The 26,043-nt window shown below is 39.3% G+C and overlaps 1 protein-coding gene across 1 annotated transcript; it reads left to right on the forward strand.

Annotated features, from left to right (window-relative positions):
* Nucleotides 1–4,150: 4,150 nt before the first annotated feature.
* Nucleotides 4,151–24,199, forward strand: LOC124286564 (toll-like receptor 4). Its single transcript, XM_046722935.1, has 2 exons — nt 4,151–4,209; nt 21,658–24,199. Exons 1-2 carry the CDS (start codon nt 4,184–4,186, stop codon nt 24,197–24,199), a joined length of 2,568 nt encoding a protein of 855 aa, XP_046578891.1. The 5' UTR covers nt 4,151–4,183.
* The last annotated feature ends 1,844 nt before the right edge of the window (nt 24,200–26,043 follow it).

The raw sequence follows: 26,043 nt of genomic DNA on the forward strand, positions 1-26,043 counted from the left end.
TTTATCAATCTTTCTTCAGAAAGAGTCACACAACGTTCCAAAACCCAAAATACTACTCAGCATAAAGGGAAACTGTACCATGTAGTGAGTGAATTTAGTTTTACGCCCCACTCAGCAATATTCCAGCTATATGGCGGCGGTCTGTAAATAATCGAGTCTGAACCAGACAATCCAGTGATCAACAGCATGAACATCTATCCAAGCAGCTGGGATACGATAACATCTGTCAACCAATTTAGTGAGCCTGGCCACCCAATCCCGTTAGTCGCCTCTCTACGACAAGCATGGGTTACTGAAGATCTTTACCATGTAGTCTTGTGTCCAGTGAGAGCGCTTTGTCAATAGGTTCTCTTGGGTTAAATCTGCTAATCCCAGTAGTCAACCTGATTCATATACACCTGATGATATTTTTAGTTAAAAGGACGTGGAATTTTATATGGCTAATTTACATGACCATTTTATATAGCTGTATTTTGTAAATATATTTTTATGAATATTTTATTTTTAAGAATCGATTTCAAAATTCTCCCCTGACGTACAAATGTCTCCATGGCTTGGCCCCTTCCTACCTCTCTGACCTGCTTCACCCATATGTACCTGCCCGCAGTCTCCGTTCCAACTCTCAGAATCTTCTTGTGATACCTCCTACAAACTGAAATATTTCTTGACACCGCAGTTTCTCCTACACAGCACCGGCCCTCTGAATGTTCTTCCATATGACATCAAAGACTCTGACAGTTTTGATAGTTTTAAAGCAAAACTGAAAACCCACCTTTTCTCAGTATACTTCTCATAACTTCACCCATCTTCATCTTTGTAGCGCTTTGAGCATACCCAAGGGCGTGGAAAAGGCGCATTATAAATGTGCATTATTATTATTATTATTATTATTATTATTATTATTATTATAATGCTTAAGATGTCTCTCATAAGTCGCTGAGCGACTGGTCGTAGCATATTTTATTTATAATGTATATATATATGAAGTTATATATGTTTTATATGTACTACGAGTGAGACTTTAATAAACCTGTCTGTCTCTGTCTGTCTCGTCTGTCTGTCTGTCTGTCTGTCTATGAAGGATCCCTCAGCATCTCCTGGAGGGACGGGTAGCATCGAAGTTAAAAGCGTTCACTTATCACATCGAAGACCCGGGTTCGATATCCCATATTTGTGCAATGTGAAGCCCATTTCTAGTGTCCTCCGCCGTGATATTGCTGGCATCCCAGACAAAGCGGCGTAAAACGCTACTCACTCACTCACGCATCAAGAACCAGATCAACAAATACAGGGCACAACTGGTGCCCGTGGGGGCCCATTCCGACTTTTGTCTGAATGTATCACCCCAGTCTTAACACAGATATTTTGAATATTTGAATATTTTGGGGATTATGGTGTACAAGACGAATGTTTTAGCAGACAGGAGCCTGCTTGTTTATAAGTTTGCAAAACATCAAGCTAATAGTTTTGAGTTTAAGAGACTCCACATTGGTATTAATTCCATCTTTTTAACCACCTTCTGTAAATATAAAGAAAGTTAATCTTCGAGACAGGGACTTGGAAGTACAGTTACGTTTGTTGAGACTGCATTACATGTAATATCATGTGCACGTTGTATCAACAGAGTCGAGGTGAAATTGGTTTAAAAGTCGCGTTCCAAGTTATTGCACTTATCAAACTTGCGGCTGCTTGCATTACTCGATACTACTGCCGGCATTATAGTTGCATGCCATACCAGAGTTTGAAGTCGATACCCTACTGAGACACGGTACACCATATTTTAACATCATTTGGTATGAGTGAGTGAGTGAGTAAAAATTTAACGTCACGTCGGCAATATTGCAGCCATATCATTTGGTATGAAGAGATCGGGGATGGAACCTCCGAGCTTACAATCTGACGCTCTATCCACTAGACCAGGAAGGCGAGAGCAGTAACGGAGTCACAGGCAATTGAGCCGAGGCGGATTAAACGTAATAACATAAAATCCTAATAACAATAACACATAATGGCATTGTGTAATCGCATGGCAACATGTTGACAATATCACACATATTCCCTTTTCTTATGTTCACTAAATATGCAAACAAAAGATGGGCTTCACACATTGTACACTTGTTGGGAATCGAACCCGGGTCTTCAGCGTGACGAGTGAACGCTATATATAGATTACACCACCGCCCCGTTGTCGAATGAATCAAGGTTTACTATGTACTTCCTTGAGAGGCGCAACAGAGTGTGGTGAAGACGAACTCTTTCTTGCGGTTAACTTTACACAGAACCATTGTTTTGAGGGTGGATCAGTCATGGCGTGGTGTTGGATCACTGTGACTGGCAGAACACCTTTCCATGCCCTTCACGGATGTGTCACTGGGCAATATTACCGTGACAACATCTTCGAGGCACACGGTGCTTTTGCCATAAGAAAGACAACGCAATATCACACAGGGCAAGTACCCTCAACCAGGACATCATAACCACCTTACCGTGGCCAGCACTCCGTCCAGACTTGTCACCCATTGAACTTGTCTGGGATATCACCGTCAACAACCACTGACCTTCCTCAACAAACTTGGAGCTGCCCTGCTGGAAGAATGGAGTCAGTGAGAAAGTGTAGTTTTTACGCCGCTTTGAGCAATATTCCACCAATATCACAGTGGGGACACCAGAAATGACTGACTGACTGAATTTAGTTTTACGCCGCTTTTTAGCAATATTCCAGGAATATCACGGCGGGGACACCAGAAATGGGCTTAACACATTGTGCCCATGTGGGAATCGAACCCGGGTCTTCGGCGTGACGACCAACGCTTTAACCACTAGGCTACCCCACCGCCCCGACACCAGAAATGGCTCCACACGTTGCACCCATGTGGGGAATCGAACCCGGGTCTTTGGCGTAACGAGCGAACGCATTAACCTCGGCGTCACCTGGAAGAATGGAGTGAGCCTAGTTGACATTGGGCGTTGATTAGGTGTATGCCTCGGGCAATCTGGTGATTGTCTTAAGAATAGAGTCGGATTCAAGCTGAATGACTTGAAGGACATTACTGCGAATTGGGAGTGAGATGTCACCAGGGGCGGATACAACTTTTTGAGAAAGGGGCACACTCTTCAGAAGGGGAGAGGGGTGCACACTTCATTTCACGAGAGTTTCAATTGTCATTTAGTAAACTTTCCGGACAAAGGGAGGGGCGCACCCTGCACCCCTCTGGATCCGGCTATGGTTCCTGTTACACTATTCGTCTCACTACAGATGAAATATCAATCCGTGTGGCACCTGTTTATTGAATATTCCTTACATTTTGAATAGTATATATACATGACGGACCATTTGTATCACAGACGCTATAGACGGGCAAGATAAGACCAACGATGATCATCCTCACATATAGATATTTCCTTTTACAGTAATCAATATATAGCAAATATGTTTTTGTATTTTCTGGGGGTTTTATTTTAAGCAAAATATATTGGAGCCCAAGAAAACACGGCCATGGAAGACACTTTGGCTTTCATAACAAAGATGTGTTAAAATTGTAAAGCTATATTGTTTTATATGAAATATGAATCTATCTACTCCATGCACGTGTAACCTAAGCTAACTGCAGATTTTGTCATGCATGCATTAGTGCAGTCATGTGGTCACAAAAAGTCAGGTAAATACAACCTTGGCTATTAAGTCAATAACATGACTGTACACGACACCACAAATACCAGAAATTCGGTCATAACATCGCTGGTGAGCCAGTGATCAAATGAATTGACAGCGACCCCTGGACAGTATGTCAATAGAACACACGTGTTGGACATTCCGAGTAGCGCAGTATTTACAAAATCATAACTGCAAACATATCATACAACTGAGATCAGTCATGCTGCTCTTTTTTTAGATTTATGCAAACATATTATACAATTGTGATCAGTCTAGAAAGTAGAAAGTGAATATGACCTAACACACGGGTATAGGAGCACGTGTGTTGTGACCTTAAATGCATGTACAATGGGCTTAAGTGTAGAATAGTCATGAATATTCATCAGTGGGCGGAGATTATATGACCACGTCAGACGTGTTTCCTAGGCTACACTTAAGCCCATTCTACATTGTTTGAAAGAGATAGCAGACAGAGATGGCCTTTGAATTTTACACTTCCTTTTCGGGTAGCAGAGCAGTCAACGAAGAATGTCGTCTGTTCCGACAAATGCAAGGTAACCAGTCGTCTATTCCGAGGTGAACCCGCCCGTCCAAACACATTTATGTTCAAACAGTAACTTGAATGATCAATCGTCAATGCAGTCTCGCTTGAATCGAGGGCCATTATGTTCATCTGCTGAACGGCTTTGTTGCCTTGCTTTCTGCACGCGCGAAATGAGTTTGCATTTGATAGTGGAAATGACAAAAGCGTCTGGGTACACTGCATACTCCATTGTTCCTCTCATTCATACAAACCCGTGAAGTTTCAAACGTCGTTGGTTTGATTAGAACCAGCTTTACACTCGTGAAGATCCGTGCTAGAATTGACCTTCAGCAACCCATGCTTGTCGTTACAGGCGACTCTAGGGATAGGGATAGTGACCTTGATCTTTGACCTCGACCGTGTGTGACCTCTAGGTCCTTGACCTTAACCTTACTTGATGTGTATGTCGTCACATAATGAGCTTTGTGCTTATTAGTTATTGGTTAAATGATAAATGTGTCATCCAAAAAGCTGAATGGTGATTGGTTAATGAGTATTGGCGGTGACATGACATAAACACATTTGATTGTTCCCGCCATGTTTGAGCCTCTTTTTCTGTAGGTGGAAAATGAATCGAATGTACTAAATGCAGGTCGGTAGTCACGGAGCGCCCCCTTTGTCAGGTCGGGTCAGAGACCTACATGTGGTGTCTGGCTGGGTTTAAGTCAAGCAAGAATTCACCCAGTGGGCGCATGAGGAATTTATTACTGACCCCCGAATTAGATCTACCTGTGGTTTGAGGTAACTATGCTCTGAGTGATACACACCTTTGTATTAGCAGTTTGTGTATTATGTTTACCGGCCAGTTCTGTCAAAGACCGTGGCGATTTCAGGTTATTGTGCAATAACCAGGAAAGAAATGAGGTCACTTAGAGAGACGGTGGAAGGAAGGGCAGTCACCTGTGTAAACAACCCTTTTGAATTATGGTTATACAACCTTGCACCACTGCTTATAAAGCCAGGTTATGTTTGTTTTCATATCATTTCTATTCTAACTATTACAATGCATATATTTCTTCATACATTTTTATATTTTTCACAAATTATTCATTACAAACGAGGGTGGCTGTGTATAGTCTGTCTTGTTCTTAGCCCCACATGTCAAGCGCAGCAGTAGGCAATTAGCAAACGCGTCCACGCCAACCTTAAACTAATTAATCAAAGATGAAGTTATTGAGCTGTATCGGCTCCGGCCTTTCTTCTCGGGTACATCCCTTGGTCAAGTACAGATAAGTAGTCTCATCCCAGCAGGAGAATGTTTTACCTCCAACTAAGTCGTAATCAAAAATCAACTTTTGGTGAACAAGATCGAGATTATCATCACACCATCCCTTTATCCTGTCGTAAAATGCCATGGCCAAGCGCTGATTGATATTTTGTTACCAGTTGGCGCAAGTTGACCGTGGCTACACCATAAAGAAAATCAAACCTTGTTAGGTAATCATCTTCTTACCACCTAGCTTGTGTAGTAAACATTGTCAGCATAGGACAGATAACGAATATGGAAACTTCAACTTTATAGATTCTTCATAATGGCAAACGAGTAGAGCTGTGGGTTATAAAATCCTGGGTTCTACCATCTCAGGCACACTTGCTTGAATAAACCGAAGAAACTCACAGCTCTCTCATTTCTTGTTTCAAGATAAGAAACATTTAAACTTTATTCTTGTTTATGTCTAAGTTGTTATTTCTTTGTAATTATTGTCTAGAAAATGTTAGAGTCAGGTTTGAACCATTCCTACGATATTGAAGCACTTTTAGAAATACCTACCATTGTAAATGCTAGTTTTAGATATATCCAGGGATTTTCTTATGCACCTTACAGCCAACATTTGTGTTTTGATATATCACCAACACGATAAGTATTTGAAATTGATATATTAAACGTTCCGATCCGCGTGCGTACAGTCAATACCGGAGTTAAATGGTATATGTCAAATCTGAGCACTTCTCGCCGTTTACCGTATTTGCTCAAGGCATGTATGGTGATAACGGAAATTTACTTACACTCGTCATAAACCGTTACCGTAGTTAATGCATTAAGCGCGACAAACCGTAATAGTCGTAAATTCTACCGTAGTCAATACATTAAGGCAACGTACCGTGATAATCATAAATTCCTACCGTAGTTAACGCAATAGGCACTACATACCGTAATTGTCATAAATGGGCCCCGTAGTTAACGCACTAGGCGCGACATAACGTAATAGTCATAAATCTGCACAACAGTTAATGAACTAGGCACTACATGCTGTAATTAAACCGTTGGGCGCTCCACTCAGTACTTGTTCTTTGCATTTGTTGTTGATGAATAATTTATCCGTCAGGTTGCTATTTATCAGTACCGTAGTTACTCAAGGAAATGTTGTATTATTTGTATTATGTTTCTGTAAGCAGTTACCGTACATACCCTGTTGTCCCGCACATTGCTTGTATTACCTGACTTAGACTTAAACTGTATTAGGATATCATTGATTACTATTTCTATTATTGTATGTCATTATTATGTATGAATTGATGTATTTTGAGTGTCATGCAAGGACACTTGCTTGAATAAAACCGAAGGAACTCACAGCTCTCTCCTTTCTTGTTTCAAGGCTCGCTCCCTATTAGGGGTGTCACGATACGCGAATGTATCGATGCATCGATACATTTTACTGACGATACGAGATACATGCTTGTGTGTGTCGATTCCTATTTTAAAACTTTATCGATCCAATTTTTATGCTTTATCCATCTCCTTCAAAGTCTTGATAGTAAAATTATACGAGATCGCCTCAGATAAATAGATGTAGCTAGCTTTACTTAAAAGATAGGTTGGAACTAACAGCTTTGTGATTGGCTAGACTATTTTGATGGACCAATCAGCGAGCGCGTACGTTGCCGGTAAGGTAATGCTATGAAAAGATGCGAAAATTATGTATCGAGATACGTATCGTATCGTGGCCTTAAAATCCTGATACGTATCGTATCGTGTGATTGGCGTATCGTGACACCCCTACTCCCTATAGCTAATTCCCCAAATCGAGGCCTCGACAGCACCTTTTAGCACACCTAGCGCTAAAGGTCGTCCTAACGGACACAAGCACAGCTGTCTTATAACCATGCCCGCTGAAGGATGGAAAGAGTCCAGCATTTATTTGAAGCCTGAACACCCAGCCTCCTTTTCAGGTTCAACTACGTTATATCACATGATGAAAAAAGGAAGAGAAATTTGATATCAGCTTGCATCATATCAAGAAATGGCTAACTGCTCAAGATGCCTATTCGCTTCAGCGACCTCTGAAGTACAAGTTCAAGCGGAACAGAGTGATCTCAACTGGTTTGAATGACCGGTTGGATATTGACTATCCTGTCTAAACCGGCACCCACGGGACCAAAATATAATGCTGGCTTAGACAGGGTGCCGGATTTGACAGTGACGATCATTTTCCGACATGGCTGTCATATAAACTCGTCAATCTGTTTATCTCTATAATGCCTTTGATTGGGACCTTGATTGGACTGCTCATACCCATGCCGGCTTAGAGTTTGATTCACCGCGCAATCACTACTTCCTGATTATCTATCGTTAGGAGATTAATTAGTGTATTTGATTATTGGTCCTTGCTTGGACTGCTCATACCCATGCCGGTTTAGACAGGTTTAATTACAGTTTAAAAATAGAATAGAATACGTAGTAGACAGGTGCCGGATTAAACAATATTTACTGATAATACTATCGTTATAAACTGGCGGAACCAAAATTATATGCCAGTTTTGAGAGTGTGCCGGATTAGACAGGTGCAGGTATTGGCAGGTTTCACTGTACTTATTAATAGCTAATAATGTTTTCACAGGATTTCTGTGGGTGGAGCCCCCTTCAAAATAAAACACCAAACAACGTCATTAAGGTCATGAAGAAAATATTTTTTTCATGCTGCTTTACCACAAATTATTAGATCTGGGTGCCGTTCCACTAACCGATCTTATCTAAGATCAATCTTAGCAAGTTACGCCAATTTTACAATCGTCTTAGCTAAAAGTTACATCCGTTCCACTACCCAATCTTAGGCCGATCGTTATCGGTCCCGATCTTACGATCCGATCCAAGCTTAGATCGAGACTCTTTTCGTGCGAGAGATAGAGGAATGCGAGGCACGAGTTATCTTCTTTGCATAGCCTAGCAAATGATGGAAGTAGTTTACGAACCAACTGAGTGGAGTGGGTGAGTGAGTTTAGATTTACGCCGCACTCCAGCTATATGGCGGCAATCTGTAAACAATCGAGCTAAGATGCATAGCGTTCACTAACATGAGCGTCGCTATGTATCTTAGCTATAAATAATCGAGTCTGACCAGACAATCCAGTGATCAACAGCATGAGCATCGATCTGCGCAGTTGGGAACCGATGACATGTGTCAACCAAGTCAGCGAGCCTGACCACCCGATCCCGTTAGTGGCCTCTTACGACAAGCATGGGTTATTGAAGTGAAATATTCTGGGCCGGGCATGGGTATTTTTCCAACCGAGTGTAAACGTGGAGAAAAACCTAGAGCAAAAAATATTGCACCTTGGTTTCAGGTGCAAGTGCATGTGAACGCTGGGTATCAGGCATTCTATAATATTAATAAATGCATATTTATAGTGTGCCTATTCCACATCATTGGGCATGCTCAAAGCGCTGTGTACAATTTAGAGTATATTTACAGCCGAGATTATGGGTAATATACTGAGAACAGGTTTTAAGTCTGGACTTTAAAATGTCAATTTTGTCAGAGCTTTTGATATGTGCCTGAACCTTGTCAATCAGAATAAACAAGGCGTGACGAGGCTATAGACCATTCTTAACCAATATGCATGACCTCGAGGTCAAATCGAAAGCGAGGCTTAAATAGGTTGACCCAACCTTGAAAATGGCGACCTCGAAAAGGAAAGATTACTGCTGTGTGCCTTTGCGTTGGAGTGATGCCCATAAGGATTGTACGGTATCTTTTCAACATATTTCCAAGAATAAGATCAGAAGAAGGCAGTGGTTGACGAAAATACGGAGAAATCCTGGAAAATGATTCATAGTAAGTACAAAATAATTACGGCACATGGCATAGTCTAGCCGTGAAATGTACAAACAGTTCACTTGTTCACTATGCAAGGTTTTAATGTTAGGGGGCACATGTACAATGTGAATGTCACACACACACAGACACATTCACCAACCAACCAAACACCCCCACCCCCACACCCCCACACACACATTGTCATGTTCAAAATTAGTGATCACCCCCTAGTTCATATGTACACAATTGACCCCTCCCCTGCCTCCCAAAACAAACTGGGAGACACTCAAACCCCCACAAACACCGCACCTAAAAATCATGATCACCTATCATCATTAGTCATAAATTATGAACGGTCTGTTGTATATTCTTTTTAAGAATAATGACATGTGGAGACACTCTTTTCATGATGGCAAGGGAATTTCATTTGCAAATATTCTGTATCAGTGAAATTAGACTGGCTGCAAATCAAAGTAACATTTCAAGTACATGTATATGCAGGACACACAGATGCTGTTAAAAAATCTTAAATATTTCAAAATTACTGCATACTGACCAGTACTTCAGGGAAATACAGGAAATATTACAGGACAATCTAAGTACAACAACTGAAATATATTTAGTGTCCAAATATCCATTTCAGATGCTGCTAATTAAGAGTCAGAGAGCATGTCACCAGCTCAGGAATCTACCACAGTCACCATCTCAGATACAGTAAGAATGTCAGATCGTATTAAGTTAATTTTGCCAACTGACATGATTTTAAAGAATTTATTACAACTGAACTTTGACCTATATGCTATGTTATTTACATATAAAAATATTGATTGCCCATACTGTCTAAAATATTAAATGATGTTAGCCTCCATTCCTTGATGAATATTTGTAATTCCAGAGATATATTTATTGTTTGTGTGGTCGAAGAGATAATAGTGATGCTTTACAATGCTTATATTACAGTGAAGCAGAGAGTGATACAGCAGCCACTGACCCCCAGTCCTACATAGAACAACTCCAGCAAAACTTACATGAACAGGAGAGGCAACTCAAGGAAAAGGTTGACAAAATAGAAAAATTGAACAGAAAACTTGAACTTGAAAAGTTTGGAGTTTGTAAATTCATGTATGATGCTAAAAGTATTCCGTCATTTCAAACATTGGCACTGATTAGCTGGAACGTTTTCATTTGTTGAATATCTTCCCAGGTTTTGTGATGTACCTTGCCCAAACAGCTCAAGAATTGACAGACATAATTGTAAATGAAATTGTTTCGTGCTTTTGTGTTGTGTAAATGATGGATGAAAAAGAGACAGCTGTAATACATACACATTGATGGATTTAGCTGAATAATAGAAAGGTCTTTCATAATGGCATAGTTGTAGATGTAACTCATTTGCTGATGTTTAATTAATAATTGATGAAAAGAATTTATTTCATCCTGTTTGAAAAGAGTTAGTTGGGAATCAGAAAGAAAAAACATTCAAAGGTAAGAGATTATGATAATGTGTAAGGGGAGAAAACTATGATAAATTATGAATTGATCCAGCTGTAATTGTTGTCATTCATGTCAGACTAATCTAAAAGATATTTCTATCAACATAAATACTGCACTTAATATATTTTAATTTGCATTCTCTGAAAATTGTATTGTTATTCATCAGTGTTACAGTTGGAAGCTATTGTTAATGTGTCTATTGTTATTGGACTTTTTAAGATACCATTTCAGAATAAAGTTTTGTTAACTGCACTCCAGGTGTTCATTATTTATTTAGGTTACTAATTGTTTGCTGTAGTGTGAATCCTGTTATGTTAATCTGATGATATGTTCTCCTTAAAAAGGTTTTCAGTTACAGTGGTACAGAATAAATACACCAGATCTACAATAAATCAATTTTATGGTATAGTAACACAGTATTGAAAATTGTTTCAAATATTCCCCTTGCAGGTACCATTTAGGTAAAATAATTATTCACCACCAAATCAGTCAAGAAAGAACTTGAAAAAACATCATCCAGTTTTGTCTTGCACTTTGTGTCCCACTCATGTTGATTGAAATAAATAGTTTCTACATGATGATGTGGCGTTGTTCCTCTGCGATTGTAACATGTAGTTACGCGCACATCGCCATCACCAGTAGGTACAACTGAAAATATGTGCGTGATTAAATACCCTATATCTATAAAACAGAGTCGATAGGACAAAACATTTTAAACAGAAAAAATACCAAACAAATAATTTCATCACATGAATAATACAATTGTGTTTGGTCCAGATCCACTCGAGGAGCTATCTTGATCTACATATTACTTATAATCTCGATTATCCAGCTCAAGAATTAACAACACTACTCCCATGTGGAAGTGGATGATTTGAATCCAGGTCAGGAAATACGTTGAGTCTTTTGCTTTGTTCATATGTTGATAAAGTAAACGTAATTGACTTCCCTTGGTAATATTTCCACTATTGTGACTTTAGAGTAGCTTCCCTTCATAAATGCTGCGCAACATGGTAAACGTTAACCTAGATATCTAGGTCATATGACTTATCGTGATGTGTTGTGAAGACGGAGTACATTAATTATTCACCCTTCAATCCGTGGATATGCTACAGAAACATTTTTGTAGCGCTTTCCCCTTTCTCTGCGATTTCCCTGAACTACTGGACAGTTTCGTAATGTACCATTCAAGGGAAATTTGAAACCCGGAAGTATACATTGAGATTTGTCGCCATTATGCGATTGTGTCCTTGCCCAATTTAGCCTCGTTTTGGTACAGATATGAATATTCATGAGGCCTCATTAAGAATGGTCTATAACGTATGTAGAATCTGTCAATGGTCTTGAATAACACGCGGCCTGCCTTTAGAATCCCCACCAAATATGCGCAGTGAAATCAAACATATTTGTATCTTTTGCTTCAGAACATTGTTAACCATGACGTTGCAATATGGTTGTACAACCGTGTTACACCGACTCGCTCGGTTGTGTTCCTATGACAACAGTGGTCAGACTGGCCTGACATTTGTAAGGCTTCGGTGCAGTGTTTGTTTACATCACAGAAATATACAAATTCATTTCATGGGGATTTTAGGGGACGCTCACGGTGAAATTGCTTTGCTCTTATTTTTCACATAGAATAGGAAAGCCACCATTTTGGTTTCTCTACGATTGATTTTAGCTATCCTAAGTTGGTCATGAGCAACTTAGACTTTGAATCTTAACTTTACGATTGACTTGGGTAAGATTGGTTAGTGGAACGGTATGCCGATCTTAACGTCACACTAAGATTGATTTTAGGGGTTTGATTGGCATAGGGGCTACGATCGGTTAGTGAAACGGCACCCTGGGTTCCACTAACCGATCTTAGCCCTATGCCAATCGTAAACCAACACCAACAAGAGACGATATCATATTTGCCAGTAGCAAGATCATTATACAATTGAAGAATTTCAATAAAAAGTGAACGTTTATTTGTTATGTTATTAATAACCTGAAGGCATTAAAGAGAATCTGAAAAAATATGAACTGCTTATATTTAGACTGATTAATGATGTATGTTAGAGCTGATAATGAGAAGATAAAGCTAGGTTTTAAATTAAACATTTAGCGGTCTTAAATCAACGATAAAGGACCGCAAAATTGAAAAACAGAGTAGCTTTATCTTCAGTCTAGCACGACTGATAAACGTTATAAAACGAACTGTTTGGCGCGCAAGAACACAAAGCGCAAAGGACCTTTTCCTGGGAATCGCTTGGAATCGTCCCGTTGAGGGACAGGTTGTGTAATGAACAAAATAAGACATTTTTCAACAACATAAATGCTATATTTCAGGAACCAATATGCTTGTATTTGTAACAAGTAGCATACATAAATAAAAATACAGTTTATACTGTGAGCAAGTACAATTATGTGATTTTCAAAAGCGAATTATTGATCTCCCCTACTGTATGACAATCGACTCGCCCACATGCAAGCAGTGAACTCGCAAAGTTTTGTCGTCGCTAACTTTATTCACGGAAATAATTGTCGCTTACTTTATTCACGGAAATAATTGTTGATAACCACCCTACTATTCCCAATTTGGAAAAAGACCTGACATGCCACGTTTTATGTGGGATACATGGACAGTGGAAGTGGAAGGATTGGACATTACGGCCGGGAAGGAAGCGGTCAGGTTAGGACGTGTGGGCCGACGTGTGTTGTCGACGTCAACACACGTAGATCTGGACCCGCTTTGAATATACTGCCGCTTTTGCGCTGCTGACGGATTTTCCAGCTTCGTAGTTTCTTCACTGGGATTAGGGTCAAGAAATTCTCCTTCAAACCATTCGCTTTTTACTTCAAAAACACCAAAGATGCTGCCGAGATAGAAATTGCCAATGTCCGACATGTTTGTTTACAAACAATAGGGTCAACGAGTTCGTTGTATTCATACGCGGTGAATCGTTCACTTTAATTAGCGGTCCTTAAACTGTCATTTAAAGTACGGATTTGAAGAGCCCTCAGCCAATCAGAATCGAGTATCACACATTGTCGTTCTAGAATTAGAAGATAAAGCTACTCTGTTTTCAATTTTGCGGTCCTTTATCGTTGATTTAAGACCGCTAAATGTAATTTAAAAACAGGACGCGTTAGCGTGAGGCACTAAGCCTCCGCTGTAAAATGGATCAGTCATGAGCAGTCATAATTGTTTATATTTACGACAAAATTAGATGCAATTATTTTTTTATTTTATCATTTAAATCAATTTTCTAAACACCTAATTATCAATCTTATGTAGACACAGTTGTAGCTGCTTTTCAATAATATTTATGTTTTGCCATGACAGGAAATATTAAAATCATCCACAAAAAGCGATCCATTAATTTCAAACTTGTGATAAACTGTTTATTTTAATATTTAATAATGTGACAGATAAAACACCCTGATCCTGATTATAATGATGAGATAGGGTAGAACCCACGCGAACTTGTAATTGCCTGTCAGTTAAAACTTGGATATAAACTGAGGCAAACGGCCCCGTAAACCACAATCAAAATACCGTGCTTCCCTGTCGTGCTATAAGCTTTTTCCAAATAAAAAAATATCGACACTGCATGTTGCTTGTTAATAATGGCATTCTTAACGAATGACTCCAATCGAACTAAATGGTCAGTAGTACTGCGATTTGTATGAAAACCTCATTGAATATTTCGTGATTAAATTATTAGACTCTAAGTACCAAGTTGATCTGTTATTGACCATGTTCAATGGTTTTGCAAACGCAGCTAATCAAGGAAATGGCCTTTAATTAGAGGGACCTGTATGATTTTCGAAGTTCTCTTAGCGCTAAGATAGTCTTAAGTGCCAAACATTAACATTAACTTACGACTATCTTAGCGCTAAGAGAGCTTCGAAAATCTTGGTCCAGGTTTGGATATGGGTACAAGTATGGCATCACGCCAGGAAGAAGGAAATTTACGAGATGTCCAAATGTCATCAAAAATATTCAATAGTGTCTCTAAACAGGATTCATGTAGTGTTTCAGGAGTTGATAATGTATGTTATCAGCCCCTGTAGCAGCATTGTGAGCTTGTTCAACAGCATGAAGCTCATGGATAGAATAGATTTCGTTATAGTCTTCCTCATTATCTGAATGAAAATTGCTTTGTTTCTTTTCCTGCAATTTTGGTATTTTGTTAAAATTAGGAACATAGCTTTGACGAGGAAGAATGTTTTGCAAGTGTTTCACCCGGAATATTTGCGATATGATATTTATCTGTTAACAATTGATCCCCAGTTTTGAGATGATGTATGCTTGGTACCCTTACCTTTAATTCTATGGATCATGTTCCATACCTTGGATATCAGCGTCCGTGAATATATTTTCAAAGCGTAATTTTGCCAAACTGGCACTTATTTTGCTTAAATGTACCTGTGCTTTAGCCTTTAAAATTTTATATTTATTAAATTAGTGTTCAGAGTTTTCCCGTGCTTTCCTAGCCTGTTTGCAGTCATTATTAAACCATGGTTTACGTATATGTGGATTTGTAGAGGACATAGGAATACACTCATCGGCTATTCTGTTTTGTTCATCAAAGAATAATTGAACTGAATCAAGTGAGTGAGTGAGTGAGGTTAGTTTTACGCCGCACTCAGCAATATTCCAGCCTATTGGCGCCGGTCTGTAAATAATCGAGTATGGACCAGACAATCCAGTGATCAACAGCATGAGCATCGATCTGCGCAGTCGGAACTGAATCAAGGGCATCAATAGCAGGGTTTAGTTTGTCAGTAAAGAGTAACTCAAACAAAGGCCAGTTAGCTTTCATGAAGTTCCATCTTGATAATGGAGTAACATCAGCTGGAGTTATTGTTTTAGAATTTAGTTATTGTCTTTCGATACGGTAGACTGGTAGACAAAACATTATCCTATTTCACCTTTGGTGAATCAATTCGAAGATGGTTCAGAATTCTATATCAAGGTATTGAATCGAATGTTCATGTTAATGGTTATGGAATAGATATGTTTGATATTTAAAGAGGTTGTCGCCAAGGGTATCCACTCTCTCCTATATCTTTATCTTATGTGCGGAAATATTAGAAATAATGATACGAAACAATACAAATATCAAGGGTATTTCAATTGGACTGACTGACTGAGTTTAGTTTTACGCTGCTTTTAGCAATATCACGGCGGGGACACCAGAAATGGGCTTAACACGTTGTGCCCATGTGGGGAATCGAACCTGGGTCTTCGGCGTGACGAGCCAACGCTTTAACCACTAGGCTACCCCACCGCCCCTTTTCCAATTGGAAGCATTGAATATTTACTGAAGCTTTATTCGCTGACGACACAACATGTACCCTGGATGGTTCAGAACGTTGTCTCTATACAGCATTTAATGTGCTTAGTTTCTTCGCCAGATTTTCAGGTTTAAAGGTTAACATCGACAAAGCACGTCTCATGTGGATAGGATCAAAGAAAAGATCGAAAATTAAACTATGTTCAGAGCTAAATCTTAATTAGGACCAGGGTGACTTTAATCTTCTTGGAATCACATTTACTCAAGACTTAGATGATATGGTAGAGAATAATTACAAAGAAAAATAAGAAGTTGTGAAACGTTAATGGCAATATGGCCCGCACGTAATCTCACTCCCTTTGGAAGAAATATTGTTTTAAAAATTTTATCATCTCAAAGTTAAATCATTTATTTAGTGTGCTTCCTGACCCAGATAATGACACTACAAATAAATTTCAACAGAAATGTTTTAAATCTATCTGGAAAAATAAACCTGATCAAATTAAGAGAAGCCAAATTATCTAAGACAAACAAGATGGGGCTTTAACATGCCAAATAGAAAGACATTAATGCATGCTCAGAAACTATCAATGGTCAGAAGGTTTTTCAGACGTAAGTCCAGTTGGTGCTATCTATTTATTTCTAATTTCCCAAAGTTCGGCGCTGGTTATGTATTCGATTATAACTGACAGTTGTGGGATTTATGATTATCCATTCGATAGAATGTGTGTCCACACTGTTCACATGGGATTCTTTCATTCCAATAGACAGAGTGTTGATATCTCGGTAGATTGTTCCTTTGGGCGGTTTAAGCATCAACACACGTAGATCTGGACCCGCTTTGAATATACTGCCGCTTTTGCGTCTGCTGACGGATTTTCCAGCTTCGTAGTTTCTTCACTGGGATTAGGGTCAAGAAATTCTCCTTCAAACCATTCGCTTTTACTTAAAAACACCAAAGATGCTGCCGAGATAGAAATTGCCAATGTCCGACATGTTTGTTTACGAACAATAGGGTCAACGAGTTCGTTGTATTCATACGCGGTGAATCGTTCACTTTAATTAGCGGTCCTTAAACTGTCATTTAAAGTACGGATTTGAAGAGCCCTCAGCCAATCAGAATCGAGTATCACACATTGTCGTTCTAGAATTAGAAGATAAAGCTACTCTGTTTTTCAATTTTGCGGTCCTTTATCGTTGATTTAAGACCGCTAAATGTAATTTAAAAACAGGACGCGTTAGCGTGAGGCACTAGCCTCCGCTGTAAAATGGATCAGTCATGAGCAGTCATAATTGTTTATATTTACGACAAAATTAGATGCAATTATTTTTTATTTTATCATTTAAATCAATTTTCTAAACACCTAATTATCAATCTTATGTAGACACAGTTGTAGCTGCTTTTCAATAATATTTATGTTTTGCCATGACAGGAAATATTAAAATCATCCACAAAAAGCGATCCATTAATTTCAAACTTGTGATAAACTGTTTATTTTAATATTTAATAATGTGACAGATAAAACACCCTGATCCTGATTATAATGATGAGATAGGGTAGAACCCACGTAAACTTGTAATTGCCTGTCAGTTAAAACTTGATATAAACTGAGGCAAACGGCCCCGTAAACCACAATCATATAAATATTGCCGTGCTTCCCTGTCGTGCTATAAGCTTTTTCCAAATAAAAAATATCGACACTGCATGTTGCTTGTTAATAATGGCATTCTTAACGAATGACTCCAATCGAACTAAATGGTCAGTAGTACTGCGATTTGTATGAAAACCTCATTGAATATTTGTGATTAAATTATTAGACTCTAAGTACCAAGTTGATCTGTTATTGACCATGTTCAATGGTTTTGCAAACGCAGCTAATCAAGGAAATGGGCCTTTAATTAGAGGGACCTGTGTATGATTTTCGAAGTTCTCTTAGCGCTAAGATAGTCTTAAGTGCCAAACATTAACATTAACTTACGACTATCTTAGCGCTAAGAGAGCTTCGAAAATCTTGGTCCAGGTTTGGATATGGGTACAAGTATGGCATCACGCCAGGAAGAAGGAAATTTACGAGATGTCCAAATGTCATCAAAAAATATTCAATAGTGTCTCTAAACAGGATTCATGTAAGTGTTTCAGGAGTTGATAATGTATGTTATCAGCTCCTGTAGCAGTATTGTGAGCTTGTTCAACAGCATGAAGCTCATGGATAGAATAGATTTCGTTATAGTCTTCCCTCATTATCTGAATGAAAATTGCTTTGTTTCTTTTCCTGCAATTTTTTGGTATTTTGTTAAAATTAGGAACATAGTTTGACGAGGAAGAATGTTTTGCAAGTGTTTCACCCGGAATATTTGCGATATGATATTTATCTGTTAACAATTGATCCCCAGTTTTGAGATGATGTATGCTTGGTACCCTTACCTTTAATTCTATGGATCATGTTCCATACCTTGGATATCAGCGTCCGTGAATATATTTTCAAAGCGTAATTTTGCCAAACTGGCACTTATTTTGCTTAAATGTACCTGTGCTTTAGCCTTTAAAATTTTATATTTATTAAATTAGTGTTCAGAGTTTTCCCGTGCTTTCCTAGCCTGTTTGCAGTCATTATTAAACCATGGTTTACGTATATGTGGATTTGTAGAGGACATAGGGAATACACTCATCGGCTATTCTGTTTTGTTCATCAAAGAATAATTGAACTGAATCAAGTGAGTGAGTGAGTGAGGTTAGTTTTACGCCGCACTCAGCAATATTCCAGCCTATTGGCGCCGGTCTGTAAATAATCGAGTATGGACCAGACAATCCAGTGATCAACAGCATGAGCATCGATCTGCGCAGTCGGAACTGAATCAAGGGCATCAATAGCAGGGTTTAGTTTGTCAGTAAAGAGTAACTCAAACAAAGGCCAGTTAGCTTTCATGAAGTTCCATCTTGATAATGGAGTAACATCAGCTGGAGTTATTGTTTTTAGAATTTAGTTATTGTCTTTCGATACGGTAGACTGGTAGACAAAACATTATCCTATTTCACCTTTGGTGAATCAATTCGAAGATGGTTCAGAATTCTATATCAAGGTATTGAATCGAATGTTCATGTTAATGGTTATGGAATAGATATGTTTGATATTTAAAGAGGTTGTCGCCAAGGGGTATCCACTCTCCCTATATCTTTATCTTATGTGCGGAAATATTAGAAATAATGATACGAAACAATACAAATATCAAGGGTATTTCAATTGGACTGACTGACTGAGTTTAGTTTTACGCTGCTTTTAGCAATATCACGGCGGGGACACCAGAAATGGGCTTAACACGTTGTGCCCATGTGGGGAATCGAACCTGGTCTTCGGCGTGACGAGCCAACGCTTTAACCACTAGGCTACCCCACCGCCCCCTTTCCAATTGGAAGCATTGAATATTTACTGAAGCTATTCGCTGACGACACAACATGTACCCTGGATGGTTCAGAACGTTGTCTCTATACAGCATTTAATAATGCTTAGATTTCTTCGCCAGATTTTCAGGTTTAAAGGTTAACATCGACAAAGCACGTCTCATGATGGATAGGATCAAAGAAAGATCGAAAAATTAAACTATGTTCAGAGCTAAATCTTAATTAGGACCAGGGTGACTTTAATCTTCTTGGAATCATACATTTTACTCAAGACTTAGATGATATGGTAGAGAATAATTACAAAGAAAAAATAAGAAGTTGTGAAACGTTAATGGCAATATGGCCCGCACGTAATCTTTCACTCCTTTGGAAGAAATATTGTTTTAAAATCTTTATCATCTCAAAGTTAAATCATTTATTTAGTGTGCTTCCTGGACCCAGATAATGACACTACAAAATAAATTTCAACAGAAATGTTTTAAATCTATCTGGAAAAATAAACCTGATCAAATTAAGAGAAGCCAAATTATCTAAGACAAACAAGATGGGGGCTTTAACATGCCAAATAGAAAGACATTAATGCATGCTCAGAAACTATCAATGGTCAGAAGGTTTTTCAGACGTAAGTCCAGTTGGTGCTATCTATTTATTTCTAATTTCCCAAAGTTCGGCGCTGGTTATGTATTCGATTATAACTGACAGTTGTGGGATTTTATGATTATCCATTCGATAGAATGTGTGTCCACACTGTTCACATGGGATTCTTTCATTCCAATAGACAGAGTGTTGATATCTCGGTAGATTGTCTTTGGGCGGTTTAAGCATTACACACATCATCATTGTCCGTGTTTCTTTATTCTACAGAAACAAATACATCATCATACATTACTGTGTACAATTTCAATTGCAATTACAATGCATTTGGAACATATTCAAATATTAAATCAAAGCTATCCTTCTGGGGATGAACATAGATCAACACAAAGCTCATTATGTAAGGTTAAGGTCAAGGACCTAGGTCACACAGGGTCGAGGTAAAGGGTCAAGGTCACGGCACCCAGATAAACGTGACGTCATCCCTCATTAACCAATCAGATGTCATTGATATCTATTTTTTGTAGCGTGACGTCATTTCTATTTATAGGCGACTCCTTCGGCTCCTGTGCCAGAACACCCTCTTTCGTATCATCAGATATAATTACGACCATAACAAATCACAGAATAATGTGTTTCTATGGAATGACAATACTTTCTTTGTAAAGTGCATCTGTTCCTATCCATGAGAACCATTATTTCAAATCTGATGTCATATAAGACCATTCATCGATGTTATGTCTATATATGCAATGCACTTGGTCGTAAGAGTGATAGTTTTCTCGACAAGGCGTATCAGTTACGTACCAAGAAATCCCAGACGGTGTACAGAACATATCACAAGCGTCTGATAAGGATGTTATGAAGTGATTATTTACTCGAATTATAAACCTCCAGCAAATATGTCAAATCTGGGCGAATGGATGTTTCAATGTCAGGCTTTATCTGGTAAAAGCAACTGGGGCATTTCTCTTTCAAAATGTATACAGAACAGTCATTATAACAAATAATTACTCTCAAATGTCACCGATGGTGGAAGTGATGTTGTAAGAACGGTGACGTGATCATGTCCGAAAAGATTCAGGCTGTTTGAAAAAGGATGACACAAATCGGGTCAATAAGGACGCCAAAATAACGGTAGTCCTCTCAAGTTTGTGTAAATACTTTTGATTTTGATGGTTTGGGTGCAAGTTGTCGTTATTTTAGTCACAATGTATGAGCAAGCTTGTTGAGGACAATTAGACACCCCAAGCAGCTAGATTTGGGGAAGTTCTTTAGGTGGCATGTAAAAGTTTGTGTGATGAACAAAGAGGAAAGTTTGGTGGATATACCGGTACTCTCTCCTTATTATTACTGTAAGCGACGTTTAGGTGTAGCAAGCAAGTATACCACTTGCATACATTGTATCCCAATTGCGTAGATTGTTTGGTCCAGACTCGATTATTTACAGACCGCCGCCATATAGCTGGACTATTGCTGAGTGCAGCGTTAAACAACAAACAAACCAAACCATTAGTTTCGCAATTGTCTGCTAATGATTCTAAACATTACCCAAAGCATTTTTTCAGACTTGATACATTAAATTTACTATTCTTTCCTTTTCACAGAAAACCAACACGAGCAATGGCCATTGTCCTGTTGGGAGTTCTCAGTCTTGCACTTTTAAGCATTTACCCAGCTCGTGGGTGTAGTCAGTCGCCTGATCATCTTCACTCTGGAACTCGTGTGAACTGCAGCTACTGCAATCTAACAAGGGTCCCTAATCACTTGCCAGGAAACACAACCATCCTGGATATAAGTCACAACAATATCTCCATCTTAGACAATACATCACTGCCTCTGCCTCATCTGCGATACCTTGATGCTTCATTCAGTAACATTTCAAAGCTTAGTGCGGATGCATTCAATGAAACAACCAGCTTGAGGGTACTCCTTATGGTTGGAAACAAGCTCACCTATACTGACTTCCCACACGAAGTCTTCCTTCCTCTACAGAGGCTTCAGAAGATCCACCTGCACAACAATGATGGCCAAAGGCAAGGCACTTACCCGAAGGCCTTTGGGAAACTTAGATCTATCCAGGAAATAAGTCTTGATACATTTGAAGTCACTACATTTGATAAACTCTTTGCAAATATGACTAACCTTACGACACTGTTGCTGGGTTTCCGGGGTTGTAAATTAAAGTCCTTAAAAAATGACACTTTCGTCTATTTTTCCAAAGTGCCCATTGCAACTGTAAATCTTGATCATTGTCCACTTGTAGACATTGAGAGCAATGCATTTTCGCATTTTGTGTCTATAAGGATCCTCAATATGTCGTATTCAGGATATTTACCTCCGACTACAGCAGTAAAATCTATGTATGGACTTAAAGGGAGGAACTTGTCCTCAGTGACAATGGATGGCGCATTTGATGGGTTTGGTATGACATGGCTTGCCATTGAAAACCAGATCTTGTCCGAGTCGATAGTGAACATTCTAAATGACGTGTGTATTGCTTCTTTTTCCCTGAAGAGAAATAGGATTATATGGATTGATGACAACTTTTGTATGTCTGGAATTTTTTGTGCGTGTATACGGTCCTTGGATTTATCAGAAAATTACATCTTTGGAAGTCCTAAATTGTTCCTGATGATGTCACTGACGCCAAACATGATTTCTCTGAAGATAACGAAAGTTGCATGGGATGAACTGGATGTTCAAGGGCAAAATCTCGGACAACCTCGAATTGATAACTTAACAAAGACACTGCATCGTCAAGTGCAAAATCTAGGACCTCATATTAATATTTACTTACCAAAGACACTGCGTCTTCTTTATGTTCCTGCTATAATGTCGGTTCCAGTTCAACTTCATCAGCTGAATGTTCTGTTTGTGAATGCATCTTCTTTGGAATATGTCAATTTTGCATACAATGGCTTTAATCAATTTCAAAATATATTTGGTCTCACAAATCTACCACAGTTAGATATATCTGGAAATCCGCTAGGGGGTATATTAGAAAATTCATTTGACAAGCTACCTGGCTTAACATATTTAGATATGACCAATTCTGATCTTGGAAACCCGGAACACTACCTTCTGGAGAATGGGCAGCGACTTCTCCGGCCTTTACGGCGATTAAGAAGTATTGTTTTAGCTAACAATAATTTGATGTCTTTCGATAAACACATGTTTGCTGATAACCCTCTTGAAAAAATTGATCTTTCAAGGAATCGTTTTAGAAGCATACCCTTTGATTTGACAAGTACCCCCAACCTTCGTAATCTCGACCTCAGTTATAATTCAGTGGTAGATTTATCCAATATTGAAATGACCCTCCTGGATGTCCTAGCCTCCAACAACAGCTTCACCCTGAACCTGAGTGGCAATCTTCTGTCCTGTGGATGTCACAACCTGAACTTTATTCTCTGGTTGTCCAACACCAACGTTAATCTCGTCCCAAGTCGCACATATGGTTGTCTCCAGGACGATGGCACCATCGATAATACCTCACACTATGCCGAGAACTATGAGAAAGTCTGGAGGACGTGTTACGGGAGATTGATGCTGGCGGGAACTGTTTCAGGGTTTGCAATGACCATTCTTACTATGGCTGGAATGTACATTGTTGTTGTAAGAAAAACCTTGCTTGTAAACATAGTGCTGCGATTGTTTGGCTACAGAACTACAGTCCGTCCTTTACGGCGGTTTGACTTCCCGAACGACGCCTACATCGGCTACAGCGATGTCGATTACCAGTACGTTTGTCACACTGTGAGAGAACTCCTGGAAGATAGACATGGATTCAAACTCTTCCTAAAGGACAGAGATACCATCCCTGGAGGACAAATAGCCGACGACATCATCAACGGAATAGATTCCAGTTGGAAGACGGTCCTCATTATCACTCAGTCGTTTGTAGAGGATCAGTGGTGCCGCTTCATTGTCAACCATGTTGTGTATTCGTCTTCGAGAATGCCCGCAGGGAGCATTGTTCTTGTGTTGTTTGGGGACGTGAGACGAGGGGACATCCCTCCAACCTTACTGAACGTCGTGGAGGAGAGACACATCTTCAGTGTGGGTAGATACATGGCCGATGAAGGCAGGCTGTGGGTGGAGGTCAGCCAGTGCATCAAAGTGAATACAGAAGATGGAATTGCTTAATGACATGTTCAATATTATTGGAGCATGTTTGTATTTTCTAGACCATCTTTCTTTGGCCATGCTCGTTCACATGTATTTTAAATATTAAAAATCTGAATTATGTTTGTATTTCTAGATAAGTGCTTATCTAAGTTCAGTGAGACAATTTCAAGTGTAAGTACGAACATTGATGTTATGATAACCAACGTAGTTAAAGTAGTGTCTTGTGGTTTTCTTAGAATATGTTCCATAGGTCCTTGAATGGCATGTAGAAGTGATTCACACAACGGTAAATCTATGGATGAGAAATTCTTTAGTGAGGTGAGGTGAAATTGGGTTTAACGTCGTACTTGAGAATATTTCGCTCATATGACGACGTGCATGCATGTGTATGTGTATGTGCGGCTGCTTGTACTAGCCCAGACTGAAGATGGTTTAATAGTGCTAGCCCACTGAGATACCATGCCGCAGTGAAGCATGAATACCCAAATACATTATACTGACTCCGAGCCGACCAGTCCTTGTTGTACCCATTAATGCCGAGCGCCAGGTAGGGACCAACAAGTACCATATTTTAACGTCTTTTGGTATGACGCGGTCGGGGATCAAACCCGCAACCTTCCGCTCTCCGGGCGGACGCTCTAACCACTACACCACGGAGGCGGTTAGAAATTATTTAGTATAAGGAACAGAACGTTTCGGGGTATGTTCTTAAGCTAGGGTGCAGAGAGCGTGTATATGTGCATGTGTGTACAACAAAGATAAGTTGGAAACAGTGTGCGAACTAGCCACTGGCCCGCTAGCCCGTGGCTAGTAAAACTCAAGTCGGGCCAGTAAATCTCCACAGTGACTGGCCTGACTGGCTAATGAATTTTCATGGGGTTATGTTGTAAATATATCACTCTCTACGACTTGTTAAGTTTTAATACACTTTTAAATCATCCAAGAGTATGGCCTGGTACAAATGTTCATCATATTAGCAGCTTAATGATGAAACCGGTGTCATGCCGACGATGTCTTATTTTTGTAATATTTTGCTTAGTTCCAACATTCAAATTTCGCGCTAGTGGATTATTTTGTGGACTAGAAACTCTCAGGCAAGCTAGTCCGACTGGCTAGCAGAATTTGGGAACTATTTCGCACACTGGGTGGAAACATAGCAAGGAAGCAAGTAGTTAATAGGTACCGACTTGGTACTCCGTGCGTGCGTGCATAGGAGAGTGCGTGCGTGCGTGCGAGAGTGCGTGCGTGCGAGATTGCGTGCGAGAGATGGTCAGGCATTTGGCCGTCACGTCGAAGAAGCCCGAAGTTCAATTCTCCAAATGAGTACAATGTGTGAAACCCGTTTCTGGTGTCCCATAGGTTAAGCCGTTGTGTGAGTACTAGGTGAACAAATATGGCTGAAAATTAATTAACACTGTTTGATTAAAGAGGTGTTTCAATGAGGCGTCGTATTTCTACACAATTTCTAAAGATATTGTTGAAAATAACGATATGGTTTAAAATCGTTTATTTGTTAAAATGGCTTTTTTGTAATAAAGAGATTAAATATTGTGTTTGTTTCCGTATCATTAGTGTTTGGAATATGATTTGACGTCACATCGGAATATTTCACCTATATCGTGAGTGTCCACATAATGTACAACAACTGACTGGTACTATAATTTTGTTTTTCCTAAAATGGGATAGATACGATACGGAAACACTACATCTGGGGAATTTCCTTTCTCTCTTACAAATCCTGGGCAATACAATCATCTCCGTTACATTTTCTCCGGTTCCATATTCTCATTCTCAGCTCCGGCAGCCTACAGTCATCCCATTCTCAGCTCCGGCAGCCTACAGTCATCCCATTCTCAGCTCCG

This window comes from Haliotis rubra, unplaced genomic scaffold (genome assembly GCF_003918875.1).
Source record: "Haliotis rubra isolate DU_JTF1 unplaced genomic scaffold, ASM391887v1 Scf386, whole genome shotgun sequence".
NCBI classification, from domain to species: Eukaryota; Metazoa; Mollusca; class Gastropoda; order Lepetellida; family Haliotidae; genus Haliotis; species Haliotis rubra.

Bases quoted from the DNA above. Each gene is read 5' to 3' on its own strand.
- LOC124286564 (XM_046722935.1), top strand. From the start codon at position 4,184: ATGTCGTCTGTTCCGACAAATGCAAG. The intron at 4,210-21,657 runs GTAACCAGTCGT...TCCTTTTCACAG, and splicing joins TCTGTTCCGACAAATGCAAG to AAAACCAACACGAGCAATGG.